This window comes from Ochotona curzoniae, unplaced genomic scaffold (genome assembly GCF_017591425.1).
Source record: "Ochotona curzoniae isolate NIBS_2020 unplaced genomic scaffold, NIBS_Ocur_1.0 contig_2318, whole genome shotgun sequence".
NCBI lineage: Eukaryota > Metazoa > Chordata > Mammalia > Lagomorpha > Ochotonidae > Ochotona > Ochotona curzoniae.
In genome coordinates, this window is record NW_024465419.1 from 4,783,055 (window position 1) to 4,803,361 (window position 20,307).

The window sequence follows — 20,307 nt, forward strand, 5'->3', positions numbered from 1 at the left end:
GGTCAGTTTTCTTTTGCTTTCTCAGGTGTGTGAACAGGGAGCTAATTGGAAATTAGAACAGTGAGCATTTGAACTGGAACTCAGGATGCCAGTGTGTCTGGCAGTGGCTTTACCCACCACATCACAATGCTGGCCCCTTGTGTTGTGTCTAAATGAGTTTTGCATGTTTGTAAAATTGATTGTTTTCTTGATTTTTTTTTTTTTAGTAACCATATCAGAGGGTGAGATTAGCTCACAGAATTCAGAGAGACATCATGAAGTTATATGTATTTCTGGTTAACACTGGAACTACTCTAACATTTGACACTGAGCTTACTGTGCAAACGTGAGTTGCTTTATATTTATTCCCCAAATTTTATGTTTTGTATATATTTTTAAAATTTGTGTTTTGGTTTTGAGAAAGATTTTATTTTATGGCCAGGTCTAAATTAAAGTTACATTTGTGTGTGTGTGTGTGTGTATGTAAGTATATGTAATTTACATATATAATTTACAGTAAAGCAACCTTCCTCAAAAGAAACCAGTTTTGAACTGAGGTTGTCTTGTTGTGTACCTGTAACCAGTTGCTATTCCAAATTTCATAGGATGTTATTAAATTATTGCTACATAGCAGTAGGTTAAGATAAAGGTATTTGATATTTTGGTGATTTGTTTTTATTTATTTACACAAATGAAGGCAGTGGGTTTGAGAATAAATTCAATGGTTTTAGCTAAATTACTTGAATTCAAATGCCTATCACTGTCCATCTTCACAGAGATTTCAAATATTTGGTTAAGGAATCTGCTTTTTAATGTTTTGCAAGATTTTAACAAACAAGTAAGGCTTAGTAGGGAATTGTATTATGCTTTGGTACAAGTATATGTGGTAATGTGCACCAGAGTAAACTTTGTCTTTTTAAACATTGAACTTTTCTTGATAGTTCAAGCATCCAAAATAACATCTCCTAGCTTTCTTCATGGCAATGTGTAGTGTATTAAGATTATCTGTAGTTATTCTAGAATACTTTATATTTTTGAAAAATGGTGGCAACTGTCATTATGGAGGATATTTTACACATATGTTTATAATTAATTTCTTTATCTGAATTGATTTCAGAGAAAGAGGAGAGGGAGAGATCTTGCTTCCTCTGGTTCACTCCTCAAATGGCTGTTGGACTCAGGGATTGGATAGGCCCAGCTAAAGAGCCAAAACCTTTGCCTGGGGTTCCCACTTCTATGGCAGAGGCCCAATCCCTGACAGGAAAGTGGATTGGTAGCAGAGCAGCCTGAAATTGAATCAACACTCTGATATGAGATGCTGGAACTGCAAGTGGAGGCTTTCCGCACTAGGCTTTGAGCCTTTGAGGAAGGATAAAGAAATAGTAAATGTGCTTTCCAAACCTGCTTATATTTTTATGGTCGCCATTAATAGTAATAAGTATGACTTAAAAAAAATATCTGACAAGCTGTTGTAATTATAGATCTTCAGTGTTATCAGTAACTTTTGTGAGGACTACTTCACACTGAATGCATTTTTATACAAAGCAATGATTTCTTTTGAAAAGGATTGAAAAAGGAATGACTTTTTACATGGTTTAGAGTTCATGTAGTTTCGATATTATGAAGATATTGATAACCTATATTCTGAGGATATTAACAGATTTGATGCTTCTGAATGTATTGTTTTTTTGTGTGTGTGTGCATTTCTAACTTAGCAATGAAACAAATGTGACCAATGCTTGTATTTTAGTCTTGATTTTAGATGTGACAATGTATAATTTATGTTTAGTAAGATCAATTAATTGTGGATTATCCAATTCAAGAAATGCGAAGCTTGTGTTTTCTGTTACAGCTTTTCAAGGAAAGTTTTAGAATGAAATTCATTACCTTATCACTGGGAAAATATAACTAATTGATGCTTTTGATTTTTTTGTTTTGGGGAAGTGTGGCAGACCTTAAACATGCCATTCAAAGCAAATACAAGATTGCAATTCAGCACCAGGTGCTGGTGGTCAATGGAGGAGAGTGCATGGCTGCAGATCGGAGGGTGTGCACCTATAGTGCTGGAACGGTAGGTACCCACGTATTCAAGGGCACTTTCATACAATGGTGTTCCAACTTCACATCAGCTGGGGAGCCAGGAATCATTGCTTAAAAGAAAGATTTTTTGGTATGTTGAGTGTAATGTGCCTATTCAATATTAGTAACGTTTTACTTCTGCCTTTTTAAAACGCAGGACACAAATCCAATTTTTCTTTTTAACAAAGAAATGATCTTATGTGATCGTGCACCTGCTATTCCTAAAGCTACTTTTTCAACAGAAAATGATATGGAATTAAAAGTTGAAGAGTCTCTAATGATGCCTGCAGTTTTTCACACTGTTGCTTCAAGGACACAACTTGCAGTGGTAAGAAAGAAAATTATTTTAATTAGCTGATTATGCAAACTGAATTCAAGTCTAAATAACAAAGTTACCCAAGTTACGTGGCAATAATGCAGGAAAACATGACTGATACCAGTCCTTTCAAAAGAGTTTGCATCTTTTGTTTATTTTGAGGTTTGTATTGTTATTCCTTCTATCTTGTTAGCTTTCTTAAAAATGAGAGAAACTGATGAAATGTAAATAATTTTTTTGATTGGTCTTTAATAAAGTGCCTGTGTTAAGATAGACATATGGACCTGGCTTAATGGTTCAGTGGCCAAGTCCTTACCTGGAAAGTGCTGGAATTCCATATGGGCACTGGTTTGTGTTCCAGTTTCTCCATTCTTCCCATCCCATCCAGCTCCCTGCTTGTGCCCTGGAAAGCAGTAGAGGACAGGCCAAAGCCTTGGGACCCTGCATCCACATGGGAGAACAAGAAGAAGCTCCTAGCTTTGGATTGGCTTTGGACTTGGCTGTGAAAGAGGTACAGAGAGAAAGAGAGGTTGAAACAAAGATCTTTCCATCCACTGGATAACTGCCAGTGGACCCAAGCTGGACCAGTCCAAAGCCAGGAGCCAGGACTCTCTTCCAGGTCACCTGTGTGGGTTTGGGTGCCCAAAGCTTGGAGCCATGCTCTGCTGCTTTGCCATGCCATAAGCAGGGAGCTGGATTGGAAATGAAGCAGCAAGGACATGAACAAGCACCTAAATGGGATCTGGTGGAGGATTAGCCTGCTCCTTGCTGGCCTCTCAGTCGTTTCTTTTTAACTTGTTATTTATTTGTAAAAGCAGTACTATTGTCTTTCAGGTTTCACTGGTAAGCAACATTTTGCCTTCAGACATGAAAAACTATAATATCTTTAAATTAATGAAATAGTACTTTTGTAAAAATAACAGGTAACAATTATCTGAAGCCCTAGGTTTTCATCAGTTTTAAAATCTGCTTTTCCAGATTTCTATTAATTTTACCTGTTCCCATGAACTGTGCGCTTTCGTAATGGTACCTGGTGTGAAGAATCCTTTCCAAGAATCCATCAGTTTCCTGTGCCCAGATCCATCAGAAGAATCCTCACCTAAAGCAGCTGAGGCTTTAAGAGATAATAGTTCTTCAGTGATAAAACTTGAAAGTCAATATTAGTTCTCAATCCATGTGATGCAGAATAGGTATTGTGTCAGCAAGATAGAAAATAAAATGCATCTTCTGGTACATTTCCATTGGAACTCTTGAATGACCAGATATTTTATTATATTTTGAAAGCATTCGCTTTTCTGAACAGATTCAATTATGAATATAAAATACTCCTTAAGGCACTTAATGAACAGACATGCTGTCATCCACATCCATGTATTATTCTTCCTTGTAAAGAGCACATGCAAAAGTTATTAGGGTTCTTAGAATTTTTGGAATGGTAAATAAGTATTGGCTTTGGCCTAAAGTCATCAGCTGTAACAGTCTTTAACAGGAGAATCCGACTTTGGAAATTTTGCAGCTAGGCATTGATGATTGTTCTAGATGTGAATGTACTGGATTTTCCATATCAGACTAGTCTGTTACAACTACATTGAAAGTGTTTAACTTGGCCACTATCAGCATTTGCTGCTTCTTGCATTTTGGTGTTGTGGAGACAGATTTCTGAAACCTTATGAGTCATCCTTTGCTAGCTTTAAATTTATTCAGCTTTCTTACTTTACTTCTCCCTGCCTCGTAGAGGTAGGGCCTGCTGCTGAATTAGACTTTGGCATAAGGTGTATGTTGTGATTGGTTTGGTTTATTCTTCTGAACCACTGAAACTTTTAATCAATATTATGGCTGTAAATCCTATCACTTGTATGTTCCTAAGAGTAGTATTTTAGTTTTCTTTAAAAATTGTAACTTTGAATTCACAACTTTGCCATTTGGCATAAGAAGTCTATGTTTCAATGTGCCTTAGCTTTTAAATTGCCTTCCTCATAAAGCTTAATGATGTCTTGATTTATAATGGAGGCTACTTTCACTTGAACTCCTGTGAGCCTGGACATACTAATTGCAAAAGTAACCTCAAAGACTACTGATTGCACATCATCATAGCAGATACAGTAATAAAAAAAATTGTAATTATTATGAGAATGTCATAGATTAAAGAAATGATACCCAAGGTGGATTGCCACAGATTCTAAATTTGTAAAAATACATATCTGAGTTAGCATTGTGGTGTAGTAGGCTAAGATTCCGTATCTCAAATGGTGGGTGCTGCTTTGAGTCCTGGCTACTCCCACTTCCAGATCCCTGCTTCTGGCCTGGCAGTGCAGCGGTGAATGGCTCGAGTTCTAGGGTTCTTGCACCCACATGGGAGATCAACAAGAAGCTCCTGGCTTCAGATCTGCTCAGCTCCAGCTGTTGTGGCCATTTGGGGAGTGAATCACCACATGGTGCTTCTGTTTCTGTCTCTGCTTCTCTTTGTAACTGTCTTTCAAATAGAAATAAAGTAAATCCTAAAAAAAGCAGAAAAACATAGTGTCTGCAACTTATTGGGATATAGAACATAATAAATTAAGGTATACCTGTATTTTGCAGGTTTTAGGAAATACACTCATATTTTTAAAATGAACTAGTGGTACAAATACTGAAAAGTGAAAACCTTTTTGTGATAATGTCATGGAATATTTGGGAAATGCAAGAGATTTTAATTAAAATTTGTTAGGATTTTTATTAGATGATTGGCTATGTAATATGTATAAGAATTAATGGGATTGTTTTCTTCTGGACAGTGCTTGAAGGGACAAGGAAGAAATGTGACAAACAAGCAGCAAAAATTTTGAAACATTTAACAGTTTGCCTTGTAAAGAAATGCATTTTAAGAGTACATGTAATAAGATTTGAACAAAAGAAAAAAAGTTATTATTGTTAATTTAGAAGGGAGATAGGAAAAGAAAGAAATAGAGAAATGTCCGTTTGATAGTTTAGTCCCCATACATTCAATAATAGCTGGGCCGAGTTAGGCTGAAGCCAGGAGACAGACTCAGTTCAGCACTTTCATGTGGCTAGAATGGACTCTCCTTAAACCATAACCTGTTGCTTCTCACAGTGAACATTAACAGGAAGCCTGAATCTGGAATGCGGCCCAGACTCAAACCCAAGCATTGCTGTTAGGATCCCTGCTGGTAGGCCTAATGCCCACCCAGAATTCTTAATATGATAATGAACTTAATGAATTCATGATAATATGATTTTGTCATGGAGAGCTTTAGGTTTTACACAGTTAACATGAAACACTGTCTAGGAATACACATGAAACATTTTACAGAAGAATATAGGGCCAATGTTGTGGTGTGTCATTATCATGGGTATCAGTTTGAGACTCAGCTATTTCATTTCCTATACAAGTCCTTGTTAATACGACTAGAAAAGGCAAATTTCTGGCCCTGGGTTTTGTCTGGGACGGTCCCAGCCATTCTGGCCATTTGGGAATGAACCAATGGATGGAAGATCAGTCTCTCTTCCTTTCTCCCTTCTTGTTCCTCTGCCTTCCAGATATGTAAAACTTAAAAAAAAAAAAAGCTGGATAGAATAATGTATTTCCTTAGATTTTTAGATTTTAAAATTACACCAGCCTTTGGATAGCTCTTTATAGAATGGTTGTAATTGAGCTGTTACATGTTAGTTTTAAATGGAATCCTTGTTCTATTTCCAGACTAGCTTCTTTGGAATTCTCTTGATCATCTGTTAAGATACCTTGCATTGGTATTTGTATCTTCATTTTACTCTATGTTATATAGGCATGGACAATAAGATAAATGATCTTTTATAAAATTACTGTCTTTAGAATGTACTTAGAATGCATTCACACATACATGCATGTTCTTTCGTTTAAGTCATCCCTTTTACTGTTCTTTTTTTTTTTCTCTCTCTCTTTTTCAATTTAGGAAATGTATGAAGTTGCCAAGAAACTTTGTTCTTTTTGTGAGGGGCTTGTCCATGATGAACACCTTCAACATCAAGGCTGGGCTGCAATCATGGCCAATCTGGAAGACTGTACAAATTCATACCAAAAGCTACTTTCCAAGTTTGAAAGTATTTATTCAAATTATCTGAAATCAATAGAAGACATCAAGTTAAAACTTACTCAGTATGTTTACCATTAAAGTGAATAATAAGATGTTTGCTTAAAATGCTTTTAGAAGTTTTAGCGATGGTTTTATTGTAAATTCTCTTTCATATAGGTCATATATTTATTGTAAATGACAATCCTTTCTTGAGCCTTTTGTTATAGTGGCTTATGGGTTGCTGTTTTTATAGAATTTTTTTTTTTGAAAATGTATTTTATTGGAAAGGCAGATATTCAGAGAGAAGGGGAGACAGAGAGATTTTCCATCTGCTGGTTCACTCCCACTCCCCAAGTGGCTGTTATGGCCAGAGATGAGCTGATCTGAAGCCAGGAGCCTGGAGCTTCTTTGTATTTCACACACGGGTATAGGGTTCCAAGGCATTGGGCCATCCTTGACTGCTTTCCCAGGCCACAAGCAGGGAGCTGGATTGGTAGTGGAGCAGCTGGGATTAGAACATGTGGATCCTGGTGCATGCAAGGCGAGGATTTAGCCACTAGGCAATTGGGCCTGAGCCTGGTTTTTTTTTAACAGAATTTTAAGGTTATCATTTAAAAATCATGGTTTGCCTTATTTACAGTTTATTTTATGAGCCTTCTGTGTTTGAAACGGCTCAAACATTTTTAAAATTATTCACAAAACAAAGTATTTAAAAGTCACCTGCCCAGTAAGAATAAAAGTGCAGGATGCAAACCTAATGTATCTAAATGGAAAAATGAATCAGTCATGTTGGTAGTAATGGAACATTTTATATTTCTTTTGAAGTAGTCATCCTCGTAACAGATTTGGAAAGACAGAAAAAATCCAGTGTATGTTAGTGTCTTATTTAACACATCTACCAGCCAGTGATTCTTTTAAAGAGCTAGAATTAATTTAGAAAAAGCAGTAATTCAACATGATTTACACATGTTATCCTGTGTATGTACCTAATATTCGCATTATTTTGTGTTTTGTTTTGGATTTTTGTTGTTTTGGTGTCATGAGTTTTGTTTTTGTTTTACTTTGACAAGAATGAGAGGCAGGTAGCATGTTTTCAGTTTTTCTTGCCTTCTTATTCATGGGTATGTTCATTCCTGCTTCTCTTTTTCTCCCTCCATCCTTTCCCTTATTCTGTCACAGGTAACTCTGTTAGGTATACTTCATGTTACGGAGATTTAGATAGATTTTGGCCTCAAGGTGACAGTTGATGAAATTAAGGAGAGAGCCTTTTGAAGTTTATGAATAGCTGTAGATTAACTTTTTCTGATGAGTTTAAATAAGTTGCCTTGATTAGAAGCTTTCAATTTATTATGTAATTTTATACAAGTCATGGAGATTTCTTATTTTCCCCATACATTTGGCCAATATACATCCATTTATTAGTTTTTAGTATATAATGAAGTAATGAATGTCAATATTAGCAAAATAATTGCTAGGATTATTAACTTCATTCTGGTTTTTCAGTATATCGGATGTATTCGATTTTTTGAAGACAGGATAATGTGAAAAAGTACTATTATGGTGAATCTTTTATTGTAAAATTTAATTTGTTATGCTTCTGATTCATGAAAGGCAGTGTACATTTGATTGACATGATCTATCTAAATTTATTATAGAGTTTTAATGTGTTAATGATATACTATCTCCTGTTCTATAAACTTTTTCATTGTTTACTGACAGATACATTTTGTGTTTTAAGTTTAGGAACTGCTGTTTCAGTAATGGCCAAGATTCCACTGTTGGAGTGCCTAACCAGACATAGTTACAGGGAATGTTTAGGAAGGTTGGATTCCTTACCAGAACATGACGACTCAGAAAAGGCGGAGATGAAAAGATCAACTGAACTGGTGCTGTCTGCTGATAGGCCTAACAAATCCTCTTTAACCTCATTTCACAAGTCAGTGGAACATGTATCTTCAGATACCACAGATGCTGAAAGTGGCAAAGAAATTAAGGAATCATGTCAAAGTACTATCCAGCAGGAGGAAACATCAACAGATGCTAGAGACAGTGATCTACCTTACTTTAATGTCTCATTGTTAGACTGGATAAATGTTCAAGATAGACCTAATGATGTGGAATCTTTGGTCAGAAAGTGCTTTGATTCTATGAGTAGGGTAAGTAGTAGAAATTTGTTTTCCCTATGTTACCTCATTTTTCAGTGTTTGCTGCAATGTATTTTGCTACAATTTTATACAATGAGTGGCACTATGTTGGGTTCGAAATAATGAATCTTGAAGTTAAACTGTTGAAACTAGGTCAGATTAGATTATTTAACTCATAACTATTTATGAACTGACCAAATTTATGTAGATAGATTATTGGAGAATATAACATTTCTAGTGAATTATAATTACTTAAGACTGTATAGATCTTCAGTGGTTAGCACAGTGAATAATAACCACCATTAAGAAGGCACCAGGTATTTCAGTCATTGAGTTCCCACTGTGCCTCTTTCAATTACTATTGCTCTACACCAAACCTCTTTCTGAATTTTTGAGGAAAATTTAAATACTGCATCTGCTTGAGATCCTTAAAATGTTGGTTTTGCAAGCCAGCCCTCTGCCTTAGCGCCAGCATCTCATATGGATGCCGGTTCAAGTCCTGGTTGTTGCACTTCCAGTCCAGTTCCCTGCTTGTGGCTTGGAAAAACAGCAGAGGATGATCAAGTCTTTAAGTCCTTGCACACAATGGAGATCCAGAAGAAGCTCAACTCTAGCCACCATGTGGGGAGTGAATCAGAAAATGCACGAGCTGTCTGTCTCTTACCCATTTCTGTAAATCTGCCTTTCAAAATAAAATAAATCTTTAAAAAGCTACAGTTTGTGCTGTTGTTCCTCTAAGTATCCAACTCCCTCTAGTGCACCTGGAAATCGGTGGAGGATTTCCTAAATCTTTGGGTTTCTGTATCACCACTTCTGGCTTTAGCCTAGTCCAGCTCTAGCACCAACCGTTGTCACTTGAGAAGTGAATCACTGGATGAAAGATTAATTTCCATTTCTCTTTCTCTTTTCTTTCCTGTCTCTCCTCTTTGTGATGCTGCATGTGAAATAAAAATAAAATGTTTTTTAGGCCCTAATTTAAAAATTTACAGTGTGGTTCAAGCATCCTTGAGAATATAAGAGTTACAAACTATGGATAGGACGTTGATTTCCCATGAGTTTGTATGTTTAAATGTGGAGCTTAGCAGATTCTTAGGCTTTGTTCACATAACAAGAAGAAACAATGTTAATTGTGGCTTAATAATGAAATTTATAAGTGTTCCTGACTACATAAAATGGAGACTATGCTCTGGAGGTTGCATTGTTGAGTTCTTGGAAATTAGGGTTATTTTTGTAGAACATAGCAGCAACTGTAGTCTTTGGGACTTTGATTTGATAATATGTAGTGGTTAATAAGAATTAATATGACTGAGTACTGCCTGTGAAATGCTCATCAGTTGCACATGCCCATTATGTGAATAGAGAATAAGTTTTGCTCTGCGATAAATAAAACATGTGTTAAGAAATTCTCTTTTATGTATATCATCATATTTTACTATAGTATTTGCTGTTGCATTTTTAAGATATATTGTATAATGCACTTTGCTATGTTCCTGTGTATTTATCCTTCGTAGTACTAGTGCTAGTGATGCTTAAGGTTAATTGAACTGAATATTTGTTTTCTCTTTTATCAGCAGTGCATTTATTATTAAGTATTTTTCCTAGATAAATACCTACTGCTGTTAGTACTGCTTGTCATTGAAGCAGTAAGCTGCTGAGGTGATGATTTTCTATTAAAAAATTTAAAAAGTATCAAGTAAGATTTAAAATTTTTATTTTTAGTTAATACAAAGTGAGTAGATTGTACGCTTTTTACAGAACATTTAGAGGCATAGGAGTTCTACTTTTCCCTCTTCCGCCTAACCCCCTATGCGCATTCCCCTTATTTTTTCCCAAATTATTGTTAATAGTGCATTCATTCACTTCACAATAGCAAACTTAATTTTCTGTATCGTTTTTTAAAATATTTGCCTCTAATAGATTGACTCTAGTTGTAACAGGTTTGTAATATTTATTTCCAGCTGCTGAATTTTAGTGTATTTTAATGTATTTTGCTTTTAATGTATTTCATAGCGATACTGCCAGTCAGATGTTGACACTGGCAACCATTACCCCTGTCAACCATATTGAATCACTTAACGATTTACATTCTTTGTTTTATCTGTGTACCATAAACACAGATATATGGGTAGGTTGATTTAATAAGTGCTAGTTTCATGATTTAGCTTTTCCTCCACTTTTGACCTATCATGAAAATTTTAGGATTACTGCTGCATTTCTGTAGATCACTGTAGAGTTATTTATGGGTATTTTAGTTCAGATTGTGCTAACAAAAAGGCAAATGTAATTGTGTTCTGCACATAGCTCCTGGTTGGAAGTTTGTGCTTTTATCTCATTTCTAAGCATTGATTAAATTCAGCACAAATTATTTGACAATTTGTAATTGTATGTATAATTTTGTATAATACAATGCGGTAGTATGGGTTTGGAGGTGGATTGCTGTGGGTGGAGCCTACATTAGTAGATCTCAAAGAGAAAACTGAGTGTAAACATTATTTGTAGTACCATCTGTTTTTATTGACAAACTGGTGATTACTGATGCTTGTGTTTAAGCTATGTAAGAATTTCAAAGACTTTTGAAAAAAATAACCATTTATAGTGTCATCTTCAGTCCATTGCTTTTAGGAAGTCATGTTATATATTCTACAGTCAATGAATCATAAAATTCTCTTTTATGTTTATCATTCTAGTCATATCATGCTTTAAACGATTTGTGAAATATAGAAACTGTGGTTTTGACAAAGTTGAACATTTCAGCTAGTTTTAGGAGTTGATTTCAGTTCCTAGTTACTAATTATTTGTGGCCATACTTTCAGTTGTATAGTACTACAGAATGAAAACATTTGCACATTATAGTAAATTCACACAAGCTGCATTTTTTTTCAAGATAGATAAATCCTTATTGGAAATGCAGATCAGATTTACAGAAAGGAGGGACAGAGAGGAAGATCTCCCATCTGCTGGTTCATTCCTTAAATGGTTGCAATAGCCAGAGCTCAACCAGTCTGAAGCCAGGAGCTTCTTATGGGTCTCCCACATGGGTGCAGGGTCCAAAGGCTTTGGACCATCCTCTACCACTTAACCAAGTCATAAACAGGGAGCTGGATGGGAAGTGGAGCAGCTTGGACATGCACTGGTGCGCGTGTGGGAATCCCAACAGTTGGAAAGTGAGGATTTGCCCACTGAGCCGTCAAGCAATCCCTCACAAAGTGTAGTTAAAATAATATGCAAAGTGAGTCTTTTGCCGCCTGTACTTAAGTAATGGCTCTGTTTTCTGAGGTACAGTAGCACAGACCTGGATTAGGAGCACAGTTGCTAGAACTCTGGCTAGCACTCCAATACAGGATGTTGACATCACATGCAGCACAGCAGGTTAACATGGTGATCCACAACGCCTGGTCCTTCCACTTGATTCTTGATAGTATCAGTGGAATAATTTAGTTTTCAGTGTTTGTTATATGTTAAATTCAGTATGTAAAAATAATGCCACAATCTTTAAGAGCTACAGATTGAAAGAGGGAGAGCCAGAAAGAGGTCTTCCTTCTGCTGGTTTACTCCCAAGGGAGGCATAGTGGCCAAACAGTTTGAAACCAGGGCTGTGCCAGGCTGAAGCCAGAAGGAAAGAGCATCTTCTTGGTCTCGTTACATGGCACCTGGGATGTCCTCAAAAAATTTTTTTTGCAATCAGTTTCACCTTGAGGAAGGTAGGTGGATTGGAATTGGAGCAGCTGGAACTCCAACCAGGACCATATAGGATGGTGATGTTGCAGACTCCGGTTTAAACACTGTGCCACATTCCCGGCATACCACAGTCGTTTTGATTGCAAATATTGGAGAAACGATCATGAAGAAGATAGTATTTAAGTAGAACCATTATGGGAACAGAGGCTTAAATAGTTAGTAGAGTTTTAGGCATCCCTTGGTTCCAGAAGTATTTCAGAATTCAGACTTTGGGTCAGATTTTAGAGTATTTTAATCTATATAATGAGGTCTTAGAAATGGGACCACATTTAACAATGAAAATTGTTATGTCTTATGTATACCCTATACCCACTTGTCGCCTAGAAGTATAAGTGGTTCACATGTGGCATGTAGCTATATAGCCTGGGAATTTTTTTAGATGGTTAAGGGGTTGATCTTCCTTGTGGAGAAATTATATAGAGCAGAGGGAAAGTGGGCAAAGAGCAGAATAGTTCTGGATCACCTATGCTTAAAGATTAGACATGGAAAAGAATCCCAAAGGCATACTAGAAAGAATCAGCAAGGTGTAATATACTGAAGTCTCTTAAGAGTTTGTAAAGTTGTTACCTGCTGTGCTAAATCTAGTGAAGGAAGGGTAATGGTAGTATCGCCTAACAGTTTCAATAGAACATGTAGACAGTCAGCTATGTTTGTTTCTCCCCCCGCCACCAACCAAGGGAAAAGTGTAAAAATTGTTTTCAGAGTTTATGAGTTCCTGCAAGTCTGTAGCATTGAAGCAAATGGTAAGAAACTTTTTGATTTTTAGAAATTCTCTGCAAAGATAGCAAGAATCAAGGAATTTTATTCCTTTTCCCCCCCGTAGGAGGGAGATTAGTTTCAAAAGGTTGCTAGTTTTAGGAATTGAATTGGTAGGAGAATTAACTTTGGGCATTATTTCTGCTATGCTTCCAAAGAGTTTGAAAATAACATTTTCTGAGGCAAGTTGAGGATCACTTAAAATGTGGCACCTATGGAAATGTGTGATTCCTAAAAGTATATTTTAGGAATCAGATTCAGCATTCAGAAGTGATTATTTAGTTTTATTTATCTTGTTATTGAGCATCTTGTGAAAATATGGCATATTTTCCATGCCTTTTCTTTTCTGTGTTAGCATCTTTATTTCTCCAAAGCCTTGATATTTTAAAGTAATTTCCTGTAATGTTTGCTCATATGTGTCTCCTTGTCATTTAGCTTGATCCAAGAATTATTCGACCATTTATAGCAGAATGCCATCAGACTATTGCCAAACTTGATAATCAGAACATGAAAGCTATTAAAGGGCTTGAAGATCGGCTGTATGCCCTGGACCAGATGATCGCCAGCTGTGGCCGACTAGTTAACGAGCAGAAAGAACTTGCTCAGGTACCTCTTGGGGTTTTCTCAAGAAAATCTATGTAAATGTTTTATGCGCTGTGTTGGTCTGACAAGTCCCGTTGTTTTTTTGTTCTGTTTTGCTTTTCAAATCTTGAATATTAGAGTTTGTTAGTATATTGTTTTTATTAGTGAAGAAGAAAAGCATGTTCTTAGTGGTTGGGATTGTTAAAGTGAACTCATACATAGTATAAATGTAGCCTGAATGATAAACCATGATAGTGCTACTTGCAACTAACTGCATTAAAAAATTCTGCTCAAAAATATGTTTTATTTCACTTTACTTGAAAGGCAAGGCCAGGCAGGGAGGTAGAGAAGGAAAGAGAAATAAAACAGACAACTTCCATTTGTTGCATTAGACTGAAACTAGGAGTCTGAGACCAATTTTAGATTGCCAGATGGGTGGCAGGAACAAAAACCAGAGTCAGACATCATCATGCACCAACAGGTAGGTGTTTCTGAAACGGGCAGTCAAGTATGGGTTATGGGTATCCCAGTCGATGTTTTAGCAGCTAGCCAGACGCTTGCTCCCTCTACTGTTTCCGGGAACTTATAAGCGTATGATTAAAGCAGTTGTGGTACTGAATGCTTGAATGTGTTTTCTCTCCCCATCACTCCCCTGAATAAAAAAGGAAAAAAATGAAATATTTGTATACTATTTGTGCTTATCCTTTTGTGGCTCCCTTGTCGAAACTGATTTATAATCAAAAGAATATGATGGAATGAGAGCAGAGTTCTAATCTTGAACATTGTCCTGTAAGCTTGTGCCTTCCTTTGTGACATTTTACCCTGCTGGCAATATGACAAAACAGCCCATAGCTAAACAGTTGAATTTCATAATCAGATTCTGACACATGACGTACTAATTTAACTTTCTTCTGCTCAATTTTTACCTCTAACTACCCTTCGTAAGATACCTTGTTGCACTGGTGGCTGCTGGAAGTTAGAATGTTATCCTTCAGTGTTTCAGTGATCAGTTTGATTTTGTTATTGTAAAGCCACTTTTATTTTGTATGAGATATTTTTGCTTAGTATAGAACACTAGATTGTAACCAATTTATCCTTTATTTTGCCTGTGGTTGTTTTAGCGTTTTTACTTTGTTTCAAACTGATTTTTTTAGTCATCATTTAACTTATAGTGTTCTGTGAATCTGACACTTAATGACGTGTTTTCGGTAACAAATCCCAGACTGTTGAAATCCTTGTATGGCCATACTTGCTTTCCCTCTTTCAGTGACTATTTTCAACATATCCTTCAGTTTACACATTTTATGCAGTTTCCATTCTTTGGGCTGTCTGTGCCTTATGGTAGGTAATTTGACTTGTCTCATCATTCTTATTCATTTTTCATCATCATGTATTGATTTCTTCAGCTCTTTAATTCCATTGTGCTTCATTTGTTCATTCAATTTCATATTTTCTACCAAAACATTTGACCCGATTGATCATTTCTTTGCATAGTATTCTTAATTTAAAAAAAAAATTATGGGTTAACTTCATTATCTCTTCCTGTGAGTCTGTTTATATTTTTTGATGCTTGTTATAACTTTAACTCATGTAGTCTTTTCATGTGACTGTATTTGATAGGAGAAGCCAAATAACTGTTATGAGGTCAAGGACAATGCTTTCTCGAAGACAGAATTTGTTTTGTAGATGTGTTTAGCAGCACGTACAAACTTCAGTTACTTGGCAGTTAGTAGTTTTGCTGTGGTCATTTTAGTTGTTACCCTTTCTCTTTCTCTCTCTCTTTTTTCTGTTTTTTTTTTTTTTTTTTAATATTCATTTCTTTTTATTTGAAAGGTAGATTTACAGAGAGGAGAGGCAGGGAGGTCTATCCAACAGGTTCAGTTCCCAGATGGCCAACATGGCTGGAATTGAGCCTGTTAGAAGGCATAAGTCGGGATCTTCTTCTAGGTCTTTCACTTGATTGCCTTGGCCCAAACTTGGGCCATCCCCCACTGTTTTCCCAGTCCATAAGCAGGTAGCTAGATCAGAAATGGAGGAACTGGGACTAGAATGGTGCCCATATAGGATGTCAGTGCTGTAGGCAGAGGATTGCACTGTACTTTGTATTGCTGGCAGTAAAATCTTGTGAGTGATGTGTTGTACTGTGATGTGAGAAATGCTGTCACATCAGTAGCCAATAGGCACTTTTCAACTCTTATGATTTTGGGGGATCACCATAAGCATAATCTATACCAGACTGAATCATATGTGATATTATGACTGCACTGTAAAATTCAAGTCATTTTCATAAGAACACCACTTGAGAAAAAATAACTGCAGAGGTAACTAATTTACTGTAAATACTTCAAGAGTGGTAATTTTTCCATAACTATTTCATTTATGCTTTAACTGAGGTCTGGTGTAATAGGAGTAGATGCATAGGTTCTTGTTTTGTTCAGCTATTAAAATTGTTCTTTGGTTAGCTATTTTATATTCTTAGTCCTCATTTTCCCTAATTGGAAAAAAAATCAAGGTTTTGTAACAGTAGTTTTCTTTCAAATTCAGTTTGTTACCTTATTCAGAAGAAAAAAAAAAGAGACAGGCTCTTTAAAATCTTACTTGAAATTGAATAGTTCTGTTTAACATGAAGACTTAATTAAGAATTCACATTGTTCATGAGACAAAATTAATGCCTTTTAAAATACCTTTTCTCAAAGGGATTTTTAGCTAATCAGATGAGAGCAGAGAACTTGAAGGATGCATCTGTTTTACCTGATTTGTGCCTGAGTCATGCAAATCAGTTGATGATTATGTTGCAAAATCATAGAAAACTGTTGGATATTAAACAGAAGTGTACCACTGCCAAACAAGAACTAGCAAATAATCTACATGTTAGACTGAAGTAAGTGATTCAATTATATTTGATTTGCAGTATGTTGGGTTGATGTTTTATTTCTCCCTAATCATGGGGCAATTTTTCTTTCCTAGTGTATTGAAATATTTAAGTTTACTGTTTCTTATGTAATCTGTGTATCTCTTAGTTTTACTAGTCAGGAATTATTTTCAACAGACTTGTGGGTTTTGAAAATAATGAATTTTATTCTATAGGTGGTGTTGTTTTGTAATGCTTCATGCTGATCAGGATGGAGAGAAATTACAAGCCTTGCTCCGCCTTGTAATAGAGCTATTAGAGAGAGTCAAAATTGTGGAAGCCCTCAGTACAGTTCCTCAGATGTACTGCTTGGCTGTTGTTGAGGTTGTAAGGAGAAAAATGTTCATAAAACACTACAGAGAGGTATGCAAGTTTAAATTTATTTTATTTCATACTTGTAATTTTGTAATTTGGTGGAAATCATAACCATATACTTACTTCTTCCAGTGGGCTGGTGCTTTAGTCAAAGATGGAAAACAGTTATATGAAGCTGAAAAGTCAAAAAGGGAATCCTTTGGGAAGGTATTTAGTAAGTATTCTTCATCAATAGTTTTTTTTAAGTGGAAATAAGTGTTGTTATTTCATAGATCTGAATTATCTGCATCATTAATCACTGCATTAATTGCCATTGAAATCTTTAAAAATTCATTTTTTTAAAACTTTTTGTTTTGTTTTAAATATTGTTTACATAGTTTAGAAGAATGGCATGCTCAGTGGGCCTTTCATTAGGGTAAGGCGGGTCAGGTATGGAAGAAGGTAGATTGGAAAATATTTCAATTTTTTTTTCTTCTTGTGTCCACATGAGAGGAAGGGAAGGAAATGGTCATTTAATGGCACCTTAGCGATCTCAGTGTGGGAAAGATTGTTCTGAGGGTGTTACTTGAGTGGTTTTGATGGTTCTTACAAGTTGTTGGTTTTGTGGCTCAAGGGCTGAGAAAATCTTTCTAAGGTCTATTGATTGACAAAGTCTACAAAGTGAGTGCATCTACAGACTCGGGAAACATTCTTTTTAAAGATTATGCAATCAAATCAATTAAGGTTTTCATGTAAAGTGTTATCAAAATGTAGGATTTAAACAGTTTTTTGTCTCAAATATTATGCTAAAGTGATTGTATTGTCTACTTCTCTATACAGGAAAATCTTTTTTAAGAAATCGCCTGTTTAGGGGACTGGACTCCTGGCCTCCTTCCTTTTGTGTATGTATTTATTTGCTAATTGTCACTAGATTGAGTATGTTTCAAAATATTTTTTCCAAAAATAACCATTAGTGTCTTATTTTTAGAACTTTGATGTAATTATTGATCAACTCTTCATAACATAGGTGGAATGTCTTATATTTAACTGTTAAAATTGGTTTATAGAAATGTTTTTTGTCTTATTCTTCCAATTTCTTTCCTTACCCTGTCATTTCCTCCGTGTGTTTGTTCCCCTACTTTTGCCTCTTCCTTCATGCCTCCTCCCCTCACCCATGTTTGAAGTTAGCATAGACTGTGAAATTTTCACTGAAACTAAATCATGAAAACTAACAGTGCTCTGTTTCTAAACCAGTATTATTTTGAGTTCTTAATGTCATTACATGAGAGCAAAAATTTTATCATTGAACAAATTTGAGAGGTGTTGGATTTTTCCTCCCGTTCAAATGACTATTTAGTTTTTAAACATGTTTTCATATTCAGGGACGTCCTATGATTTTATATGTCTAATTTTCTTTAAGAGTAAATGATGCAGTAGAAAGGGATTCCTAAACTCTTAACTCTAGAATGATTTATTGATATTTTTTTAAAGATTTATTTATTTTTATTGGAAAGTCAGATATACATAGAGGAGAGATAGAGAGGAAGATCTTCCATCAGATGATCCACTCCCCAAGTGACCACAATGGCTGGTGCTGCGCTGATCCAAAGCCAGGAGCCAGGAACTTCCTCCAGGTCTCCCACACCGGTGCAGGGTCCCAAGACTTTGGGCCGTCCTCGACTGCTTTCCCAGGCCACAAGCAGGGAGCTGGATGAGAAGTGGAGCTGCCGGGATTAGAACCGGTGCCAATATGGGATCCTGGCATGTTCAGAATGATTTTTTATAAAGAGAAAGTCTGTTGAGATAATGTCTAAAGAAAATTTGTTTTACAAGATGAGAGGATAGGGCATACTAACTATTTACGAAAAAGCAGTGAAAGTGAGTTTTACCCAGATTCTGTGTTTAGGAAGATAACTATCAAAATGTCAAGGGAAAGGCAGGGAATGAAATCATACATGGAAAAAAAAAATAGATGCTTCTATCCGTATTGTAATAGCAAGGCATGCTAACTAGTAGCAGAAATAGATTCTTGTCTAGAGCAGTCTTCATAATTGTGCTATAAACAAGAATTTAAGAATAGCTTGTATACTAAAGAAACAGATGTTTTTACTTACTGATTCAGAAACAGAAGCATAGGAGGAAGCACATGAATTTGTGTATAAGTTGTTAAATGGGTCTTAAAATATTTTGTGTACTAGGTCTTCATTGAATGTTCTTGTTTTTGGTTTTATTTTGTGTGTGTGTGTGTGTGTGTGTGTGTGTGTGTGTGTGTTCAATTGAATCATATTAAACTCATTTGTTGTATTTTGTGTAAGTAAGAAACCCTGTATAAATTTCTCTTTCATATATTTTAGGGACAAACCTTTTTTTTTTTTTTTTTTTTTTTTGATAGACTCAAAAACCTCGAAAGTTTGACTGTGAACTTCCAGATATTTCCTTAAAAGATTTACAGTTTCTTCAATCATTTTGTCCTTCGGAAGTTCAGCCTCTGCTCAGGTAAATGTCATTAGAATTTTTTATTTCAGTTATAACTTTACTATCAGAAAATGTAGCACTGGTATTTAGAAACAGCAAGATAAAGAAGTATTCTGTGATGGAATTGTTGTTTTGATTGCTTTACAAATTTACCAAGTAATATAAAAATGACAAGAAAACAAAGTACAAGTAAAGTTTACCTTTTATGGGATTCTTTTTTTTTCTCTTTCCTGCTAATTTCTCTGAATTTAGATACTTTAGAGATTCTGTGTTGACTTTCTAATTTTCATGAATGAAGTTTCTTAAAATGTATATGTGTATATATATACTTAAATGTTTACATGTTTGGAAAAACAGAGGGAGATACAGAAAGAGATCTTTCATCCAAAGCTTTCCTCCTTATATGGATGCAAAAGCCAGGATTAGGCCAGACCAAAACCAGGAGCTAGCAGCTTCTTTCAGATTTCTTATGTAGGTAACAGCGCTCTAGCATTTGAGCTGTCTTCCTCTTTTTTTCTCAGGATATTGACTAGGAACTAGATCAGCCTGGATGTGGAGCAACTTGAATGCGAACTTCTTCTGTATGTTATACCAGTATTGTAGGTGTCAGCTTTACCCATTAAACCACACTGCTGTCCCTACATATTTCTTGTATTGATTTAAAATGAGATGACAATGGTCTAGTAATTTTTGATGTTTAAATACTTGATTGTTATTATCTGGTTTTCCATTCAGAAATCCGTTAGTGTGCCAATTTGAGTCCCAGAAACTCCAGTCTAACTTCCTGCTAATACACACCTTGGAAGGCTTTAGAGTAAGACTCCATTCCTTGTGTCCTTGCTGCTCATGTGGAAGTCCTTAATGGAACTATCAGCTTCTGGCTTAGGCCTGGCCCTGAATTGACTATTGCAGGCATTTAAGTCAGCTGATGGAAGATCCCTCCTTACCTTCTCTCCTTCCCTTGCTCTCTCTTTCTGTCTTCTA

At 35.8% G+C, this 20,307-nt stretch overlaps 1 protein-coding gene across 2 annotated transcripts in view; it reads left to right on the top strand.

The window, feature by feature from the left end:
- Positions 1 to 20,307, top strand: part of RB1CC1 (RB1 inducible coiled-coil 1) — a 68,348-nt gene that overhangs the window by 18,257 nt on the left and 29,784 nt on the right. For both annotated transcript variants that reach the window (XM_040972578.1, XM_040972579.1), the window contains exons 3-13: positions 207 to 325; positions 1,924 to 2,050; positions 2,216 to 2,386; positions 6,304 to 6,506; positions 8,162 to 8,579; positions 13,497 to 13,667; positions 16,340 to 16,524; positions 16,731 to 16,917; positions 17,002 to 17,083; positions 17,689 to 17,750; positions 19,241 to 19,344. In XM_040972578.1, the coding sequence (XP_040828512.1) occupies positions 255 to 325; positions 1,924 to 2,050; positions 2,216 to 2,386; positions 6,304 to 6,506; positions 8,162 to 8,579; positions 13,497 to 13,667; positions 16,340 to 16,524; positions 16,731 to 16,917; positions 17,002 to 17,083; positions 17,689 to 17,750; positions 19,241 to 19,344 (1,781 nt within the window). In that variant the 5' untranslated portion in view covers positions 207 to 254. The remainder of the gene's footprint in view (positions 1 to 206; positions 326 to 1,923; positions 2,051 to 2,215; positions 2,387 to 6,303; positions 6,507 to 8,161; positions 8,580 to 13,496; positions 13,668 to 16,339; positions 16,525 to 16,730; positions 16,918 to 17,001; positions 17,084 to 17,688; positions 17,751 to 19,240; positions 19,345 to 20,307) is intronic.